General features: G+C 48.2%; 2 protein-coding genes across 3 annotated transcripts; one reads left to right on the top strand and one right to left on the bottom strand.

The window, feature by feature from the left end:
- Nucleotides 1–3,008: 3,008 nt before the first annotated feature.
- Nucleotides 3,009–5,276, bottom strand: LOC121597115 (protein PTCD3 homolog, mitochondrial). The gene has a single exon (XM_041922653.1). The coding sequence runs from the start codon at nucleotides 5,152–5,154 to the stop codon at nucleotides 3,109–3,111; it is 2,046 nt and encodes a 681-aa protein (XP_041778587.1). The 5' UTR covers nucleotides 5,155–5,276; the 3' UTR covers nucleotides 3,009–3,108.
- Nucleotides 5,277–6,034: 758 nt separating this feature from the next.
- Nucleotides 6,035–7,784, top strand: LOC121597529 (transcriptional regulator of yeast form adherence 4-like). 2 transcript variants are annotated; one of them, XM_041923351.1, is made up of 2 exons: nucleotides 6,035–6,202; nucleotides 6,283–7,784. In XM_041923351.1, the coding sequence occupies exon 2, from the start codon at nucleotides 6,378–6,380 to the stop codon at nucleotides 6,831–6,833; it is 456 nt and encodes a 151-aa protein (XP_041779285.1). In that variant the 5' UTR covers nucleotides 6,035–6,202; nucleotides 6,283–6,377; the 3' UTR covers nucleotides 6,834–7,784. The 2 variants fall into 2 exon arrangements, with proteins under 2 accessions (XP_041779285.1, XP_041779284.1); XM_041923350.1 differs by having other exon boundaries at nucleotides 6,037–6,202; nucleotides 6,330–7,784.
- The last annotated feature ends 1,103 nt before the right edge of the window (nucleotides 7,785–8,887 follow it).

Raw genomic sequence — 8,887 nt, 5'->3', positions numbered from 1 at the left:
TAAAACTCTCATAGAAAACCGTAGCGTAGTGACGTGCCGACAGTGCATCATTCATTATCCGGCGCTACAACCGCTTTGCGGTCTTGACCTGCCTCAGGAGCGTCCGAAACCGCTCACGAGGTCGCGCCTTCGTCTGTCAATCCGTTATTCCGGCCTTAATAGCGGACGCCTCCACGCCATCCTGCCACCTCCATTTCGACCTACCACGCCTCCTCTGTCCTTATGGACAGCCTAAAAAGACTTAACGGGCTGGGTCGTCCGTTTCCATGCGTACAACATGGCTAGCCCACCGGAGCCTAGCGAGCTTGATACGCTGTACGAGAGTGAGGGCGCCGTAGATCTCGTATAGCTCGTCATTATAGCGGCTCCTCCATTGTCCTTACACACTTACGGGGCCAAGTATCCTTCTGAGCATCTTCCTCTCGAACGCGACTATGAGGGTGTCGTCAGATTTGGACAGTGTCCATGTCTCAGAGGCGTATGTGAGTACCGGAACTATATAGGAGCTATATAGTCCCAGTTTCGTCCGTCGCGACAAGTTCTTTGAGGAGAGCTGATTTCTCAGACTGTAGAATTACCGGTTGGCAGCCAGCATCCTTTCGCGCAGCTCAACTACCATGCTATTGTCGTTGCTGACCTTTGACCCAAGATAGGTGAATTGTGGGACGACTTCAAAAGTGCGTTCACCTATCTGCACGTCACGCCTATGTAGGTTTGGATTATTTATTGGTAGGACCGCTTATGTTGCCACCATCAGTTTGTTTGTTGCCTCGTTTCTCTGCCACCTGCTCGATCCCTTGGTAGGCTTCTGCTACATAGAAGAGCCGCAGACCAATGATGTCTATATCATCAGCGTATGCCAGGATCTGGGTTGACTTATAGAAGATGGTTCCCGTAGTTTCCACCCTCGAGTCACGGATGGCCCTCTCTAGCGCCAAGTTGAATAGGAGACAGACAAGCCCGTCCCTCTGGCGCAGACCCTTGGTGGTAGCAAAAGGTTCTGAGAGTTTTCCAACCACCCTCACCTGCCAAGTGACATTAGTCATAGTCATTCTAACTAGCCTTATCAGTTTAGTAGGGATTCCAAAAGAGCTCATAGCGTATGCATATGCTATCATATGCGGCTTTGAAGTCAATGAAGATATGGTACGTGTCGTGTCTGTATTCGGCCATCTTCTCCAAGATCTGCTGCAAGGTGAAGATCTGATCAGTGGTTAATTTCCAGAATCCTCTTTGATAGTTTCCGACTATGTCTTCGACGTGAGGGACAAGAAAATCCTGAAGGATCAGGGGGAATATTTTATAGGCGGTATTCAACACCGTAATATCCCTGTAGTTGTTGCAGTCCAACCTATCTAACTTTATGTATGTGGGGTAGATGATGTCGGGATTCCAATCACAAGGCATCGATTCGCTATCCCACTCCTCAGTAATAATTTTATGAATCTCGTTTTCTAACCGTGTACCATTTCTGAATTGCATTCCTGTCCAGTTCTGCTGTTCAGCAATTCCGCCGGTTCCGGGAGCCTTGTTATTTTTCAGCCGACGGAAAGCTTTTTGGCTTTGGTCGATGCTAGGTTGCAATAGCATGACGCTATCTACTAGTGGAGCCTCTAGCTGTTCGTTAAACAGGTCGTTTTGTAATTCATCAAAGTACTGAGCTGACTGCGAGAACCTACCGTACGTCTTTCTGGTTTGCTCGAGTTCTGGGGTGTTTTTGGAGCGTTGAACTCGGTTCTCGGGATCCCTCAAGCACGGGGCTCCCACTCTCTATGAGTCTCTTCGTCCACGGGTCCCTATCGAGCACGGAAGGCGTCGATGAGCCTACCTCACCCTCTGTTATATATGCTGGATGCACCATCCGCAGCCGCTGAGTCCTCTTAACGTTACATTCATCATATCTACTATAAAGAAATTTCCATGATCTGCCACTTTGTCCTAATATATCCTTTATATTTAGGTCTTATTTAGGATGTAGGCGTCCTTAGTGTTGTTTAATGTTAGATGAAAGAATGCAGCCAGCTGCTCGCGTGCTCTCTCTGCAGTAAGCCGCTCTTACTGCAGTTGACGAGCCGTGAGCGCCTGAGAGCGATCGGTCGGGATGGATCGTTCGGCTGCTGCGCGAAGAGCACGGACACTTCGCATCGGGGCAGCGCGGCGTATACTCGTCTTAGAAATAAAGCATTCGTTTTAAGTTAGAACAATATAATTTTATGTATGTTCGTGTGTGTACTGTTCTCCTCCGGCCATATCACATACGGACGTAACATTTAAGATATTCTTTATTGATTAAACTAAATCGTTGTCTACCCACGAGTGATGTACTGTAAAGGATGTGACCAGGTGACATACGTGCCGAATCGTATAGTGTAGCGATCGGCAAAGTGCGGCTCTTTGATATCGGGATGGCGGCTCTTAACAGTTCATATATTTCAAAGATCAATTACACATTTTTGTTCTTGGTTTGACAATTAGGCTCTTTGTATGAAACTCTACGAATATTATTGTAGAATATTAGGCTCTTTGTATGAAACTCTACGAATATTTGGCTCTTTTGGTCGTAAAGTTTGCCGACCGCTGGTATAGTGCATACAATACGTTTATTAACTGGCATGCGCATGTATAATATCAAGCATAGCCGAGATGGCTATTATGCATAGAATATTTAAAAGAATCCAGAGCAGGACCACTGCCATAATCAGGTTTCGTTTGGGTTATTTTAACGGGTGTATAAAGGCACTATGCTCTTCATGGATTTTTTTTTTTTTTTTTTTGGTAAATCATACACCACAACCAACCAAATGGTGAAGGAGAGACATCGCATATAAATTGAACAAAATATACTACGGAGCTCCTTCAAAAATGCTTTTTAATTTGAATAATAATGTTCTTGTATTAAAAGTGTCTTTGAACGTTTTGGAAGGAAGCATTTTATGTTATTTTATGCAATTCCACTAACGAGATCATGTGATATATCACAACTTGCTCTGCGTTCTAGTAATAATCTTTTTTTTTATATATTTAACCTAATACGATGTTTTATTCAATTCTTCGCCGTCTAAATGGTACATGCTTCCCCTACACGTTCGATGTTACGCAGCAGCGACTTCATTCACTTCCAGCTGCATTTTGCTTCGGTTTAACCGCTTCCGCACCGACCAGACTGCGAATCTTCGACACCTGTGTCTGGTCTAGCGTGAACGAGTTGAAAATATGCCGTCCAATGTCCACACTCTCCGGATACCCGTTCTCGCTGCAGTACTGCAAACACTGCAGGGCAACCGATGGCGTTCTGTTGGCCACGCACAAGTTCACAAACTCGCGCAACCCGTCAATCCTCGGCTCACCCACGATCGAGTTCTGTTCCTTGCTGAGCTTGGTAAAGACGGCCGTCGCTTTCTCGTAGTCCCCAGCCCGGGCGCACAGCAGCAACACGTCGCCCAGCATTGGCCCGGGCATACCGGTCGTCGTGGTAGCGCGCGGTGCCGCAGCACGCTCCTCCATCCGGTTCCACATGTCCCACGCAATATTGGCGAAGCGCTGAATCAGCTCCGCATGCTTCGGCTCGTCCGCCGACGGTTGATTCGTGACCATGATGTGCAGCAGCAGATTGACCAGATTTTCCCGCCCCGTATGGTCAAATTGCACCATGTGGGACCACAGCAGCGGCACGTGCTCGATGGCGGTGTTCATCTCGACCGAGCGCAAAATGTCCTCCATCACCGACGGTTCCGGTATGTAAACGTTCGGCACCAGTAGGTGGTACGTTTCGAGGAAACTGTCCAGCGGTTCCGTGGTCGCCAGCAGGGCAAAGTAGTGCCGATAGTAGATCGATTCCTTGTACGAATCGCCAATCAGGTTGTAGTTTTCACCTTGGTGCAGCAGCTGGTTGACGCGCTTCGCCAGCTCCTTGTCGTGCAGATGGTTGCGGCACACGTCCATCGCCGTCACGAAGAAGAACGTATCCTTCGGATCCTGGATCGTAAACTCTTTGCCCTCGATCTCGTTCATAATGTCGTGCAGCACGTGGCTGACCGGGCCCCGTTCGCGACAGAAGATGACCAGCATGTAGTACCAGCTGGCCAGGGACGGTTCGATACCGAGCTGCTTAAACTCGGCCAACGTTTTGAGCGCGTACGTGCGCGGATGATTGTACCCACCGATCGTTGTCACCGTCTGCAGGATCCCGTTCAGCGTACCGAGGTTTGGCCGCAGTCCCTGCTGCTTCATCGTGGTCATAACCTCGCACACCAGATCCCACCGCTTGTCGTAGCTTTCCTTCAGGAACGAGGCGATGTGCAGCAGACTGTTGAACGTGTTCGTGTCCAGTTCGATGCCCTTCTCCACCGTCTCCTGGTACAGGGCCCAGGCTTTCTCGACTTGGAAAAAGCGTGCCATGCCGCGGATCATGGCACAGTAGTGCTCGGACCGTTTCGATTCCAGCCCGTGGAACAATTCTTCCGCCAGCTCGAAGTCTTTCCACGTTTTGCGCTGCCTTTCGCGGCCAACCGTTCCCTGGCGGAACCAACGCTCCTCGATGAACTGTTCCGGCAGCGTGTCCTCGTGGTTGTAGAAGCAGAGCAGCTCCAACAGCTGCTGCTTCAGCTCATCCCCCACCTCGATACCGTTCTTCTTCAGCAGATTGTACACCAGTATCGCGTCCTTCACCTCCACGCTGTCGATCAGCTGCTGCAGATCGGCCGTCTCCACCTGGCTCTCCTCGTTGTACACCATCGTCGGTACGAACGCTTGCACCGGCGGGTCAGCTTCCATGTGCCGGAACAGCTTCGCATTCTCCTGCCGTATCCAGTGGGCTGCCTTGCGTCCCGCCTCCTGCGCCAGGGCGTACGTTTTCTTGTTCGCATTCGACGTCGGTATCAGGTACGGATCGTCGTGGTATTTGTAGTGCGGAGCGGTCGGATCGAACCCGACCGTCGCGGACAGTGCCATCAGAATGTCGGTCGGGCCGCGTTCGATTCGGGTCGGGATTACTATCTTCTCTTTCGCCGGTGGTGCTGTGGCACCGGTATCACCCGTCGACGATGCCGGCTGCGTTGAGGTGCTTTGTGCTGCGCTGAACACTTTGCCGTACGCCAGCGTGTGGTTGCGCGAGTGCACCCGTAATCGGTACATGGATTTCCACAAATTGTTCATCCTTTACGATGCTTTTTCACCGATAAATGCAATGAAATTGATCAGAAAATGCGCGCACCGCACGTTGCGTTTTTGCACCGCGAAACACCTTTTCTACACAACAAAAACAACCATGTGTTATGTCATGGAGGTGAGAACTGTCATGTGCGTACGGTTGTTGTGCAGCGCCATCTATGTGTGAGATATAAAGTGGTATAATGGTTCGATTTGAAATTCTGTTCAAACCGTTAATCTTGGCAGCGTTCAAAAACGCAATAAAAAGATTCACACGTGGTGTAATAAGATCAAAATAACAAGTGCCAGTACGAAGGGCTACTAAACAAATATTTTGGAGATACCCTTGAATGAACTTGTTGCGGGAAATGTTTGAACGTAGACCAAAATATTTACAGATGGCCTAGATTACGATGCAAACATTCTGGAACCTCAAATCTACCCTTCCCACTTGGTTACAAACGTTCCAAACAATTGCATTAGCAAACACCTAGCTGTGATGATCTATTTTATATCACTCTAATCATCAAGTCATATGACGACGAATCGACCCGGTGTCCTTTATTAGTAACAACGTACGGCAAGCGTTCCCGCCCACCACGCGGTCACATCTCGGAACTGGACCAGCCCGCGCCAATAATATTGCCCCTTTTGATCGATTTACCGACCTTTTGTGCTCAACCAATTGAATCATTCAACTCGCTGGTACGTCACTGCGGAGAGGCTTCACAACAGAAATGCTAAAAATACACACTCCCACCCGCCATTATGTCCCGAAATGATAGTATATTAGCAGGTGGTTACTAATTGTTCCCCCAGTTATCGGTAGCTTGATTTCCACACACACAGACACACACAACCTACGCTACACTGAGTATGATATAGCGAGCACTGATATCTACCGGCCGGGCTCAGCAAAGTTTAGTTACAAAGCAGTGGTCTATCTGACAGTTCGAACGTGTGTCTGAAAGTGTTTTAATAGTGAAAACTTGATTTCGTAAACGAGCGAAAAAACAACAATTCCCGTGCAAAACACAACATGTCTGAAACGCAAGTAAGTATCGAGTGCATTGAAGGATACGAAATACTTCCACCGCCAGCCGTGTTTCGAAGTAGTACAAAGATTTTGATCAGTTTTTGGTGTGTTCCATCGTCTATTTCCTCTCGCGTGCCCCATATAGTTTGTGTGTGATCTGTGCGGTCAGCGCTATTCCACGTTCGAGATCCTGATGACGCACAACCGCCTGAAGCACTATCATACGATCAAGTTCGGGTGTGGATACTGCAACGAAACGTTTCGCCACCAGGACGACCTGTACTGTCACTTCGTCCTGACGCATCGTGTCGATCCGTATGCGAACAAGTCACGGTGCAACAGTAGTGGATCGGGATCGGATGGAACCGAGGAGTACGGTAGCCCGGACTCGCTAATACGGCAGGCAGAGGAAACCTGCGGCCAGCTGCGCTTGATCAGTGAAAGTGATGATGGCTCGGAATCGATCGGGAGCTGTTCGGCGGAGGAGTCCGAGTCCGAGGATGACGACCTGAGCGATATGGAGCTGAACTACAACGAACTGTACATGAGACGCAAGCGCAGTGCCATGACGCAGGAGGAAATTTCGGAGCTGACCGATGTGTTTAAGAAGACGGTCCAATCGACCTACTCCACCAAGCTACGGTTATAGCATTCAGGTGTGGAGGGTTGACTGAGAATCAATAGTCTGTATATATAAGGGCAACAGTTAGGTCAGTGGAAGTTGAATCATCATCACGGGGTTTCGGGGGGTGTGATATCGCGAAGCGTCATCCATGCAGACATGTGATGCAATTAGCTTCTCGCTAATGTTTTTTTCTCTATAGTCAGAAAAAAACACCTTCAACTATCATAATTCGTCGATCGAGGATCGCGAAGATCGCGCTTTCTGGCATCTGGAGAGCGTCGACGATGTATTATACTTAGCACTTAGGAATGGAACACGCACAGCCTCTTCCCCCGGAGACGTCACCTCCAAAGCTCCGTATTCTTCCGTACTCCAAAATGCACTAGAGAACTGGTTGTACAAATAGAAGGGCAAAGGGGGAGGATCGCCACCCTTCTGCTGCGTTAATGGTGGTGTGAAATAATTTTTCGCAAATATTATGTTTGTCATTTGCGGGTTTTGATGTTGCTGTGCCGCCTCTCGACTTTACCGCACACGGTTTTGCCGGGGCCACGGTCTTGTTTGGCATTGTTCGGTGCATTTATCGCATTTGCGACGTTGTTACCGGGCGGGAACTTACACCCGGGAATGTGTCTCAGCTGGTGGGGAGGGGGTGAAAAGATGGAACTGCTCCGGAAACTGTCTCCATCTTTCCAGGGGCGGGGAAGAAAGTGATGCGGGGATCAGTGGTGAGGCGGTAATTGCAAAGGTGACGAAACGGAATGCCAAACGACCACGGGACGAGAGAGACATGAGGAAGGGGCAAGGAGCTGGAGGGCATTAATGTTTCGCGTTAATGGTGATGTTTTATTTGGAAAATATTGTAAAAAAGCATTAAGTGTAGAGAGATAAGAAAACGACAATACCAATTACAAAAGAAAAAAAGAAAAAACCTACACATATACAAACTGGACAAATAAATGAACTTTAAGTCAACGTGATTGCCCGCAGTTTGGTGCTTTCTTGACACGCATGCTGACAATGCCGGAATGACCTTCTGGCCCTACCCACCTTTCTTCCACTGATGATCGTGGCTTTGTGTGTGTGTAATTATGGGTCCCTCTGTTAATGTTAATGATAATGCATCGTCAGAAAACCATTGAAATTGAACCGGCCAAACCGACCAGCGAAGAATAAATAAAACCCGAATCACGCTATCCCAAGCAGCCGAAGAGAATAGCCTCTGCGTGCATCTTAGCTCGCGGGTAGGCGTTAACAGCATCCGGCAGGCATTATCAGAACCTTCGGCTGAGCCTTCCCCGTTGCACGAACCATGCGGCCAGGAGCAGGACTCAGTTTTCAATAAAAATAAGATATGAAAAGAATGAGCCTAAATGGATGCAGCCACCAAGGCTTATATTTATGATGTACTTCTGGTGGTGGTGGCCTCCGCTTTCCCATCATCCATTCCCATAGGTTTCACTCCATCAGACGTATTTTTATCTCATTACATTTGGACTTCATGGTCGTTCGTTTTTCGTCACTTTTTTCTTATTTTTCTCCTGCTACTCGCCAGCGAGGAGGTCGTTATTAGTCATAAACGTAAACGATGCACACCGGCACATGCAAGAAGATGAATGTTTGGTCTTGTCTGGACGGTGAATCATTAGGTGGATGTTTACTACGTTGCGCGATGAAGCGGAACAGAACGGGTTTAGTAATAAGAAATGGGGTCATATTTTAAGATGCGCTGTGTAAATGTTCCTTAACATTCTATAAGCTATGTTGTTTATTTATATTTGAAGTGGGAAAGAATGTGAAATAACAGTGGGCTCTAACACTTTACCGTCACATTGTGATATCGCAGTGATTTGTTACAGCTACTGGCAACTTTTACCACAAACTGCAACTTATGGCTTTCGAAAGCTAGTTCCAACGGTTCGTTCCTTCGTACATGGAGTGCATATACCACTCCTTCCAAGAGAGTCCTCGTGATCGCTTTCGTTAGTTAACCCCATTTGCCGAGAAATAATGTGAGAATGGTCGGAGCGTGCCAAACGGCCATAACCATTACCCAAAAAATTACACTCGTCAACGGT

This window comes from Anopheles merus, chromosome 3R (assembly GCF_017562075.2).
Source record: "Anopheles merus strain MAF chromosome 3R, AmerM5.1, whole genome shotgun sequence".
Lineage (NCBI taxonomy): Eukaryota > Metazoa > Arthropoda > Insecta > Diptera > Culicidae > Anopheles > Anopheles merus.
This window is presented reverse-complemented; position numbering and strand designations above follow the sequence as displayed.

Bases quoted from the DNA above. Each gene is read 5' to 3' on its own strand.
- LOC121597115 (XM_041922653.1), bottom strand. From the start codon at position 5,154: ATGAACAATTTGTGGAAATCCATGTACCGATTACGGGTGCACTCGCGC.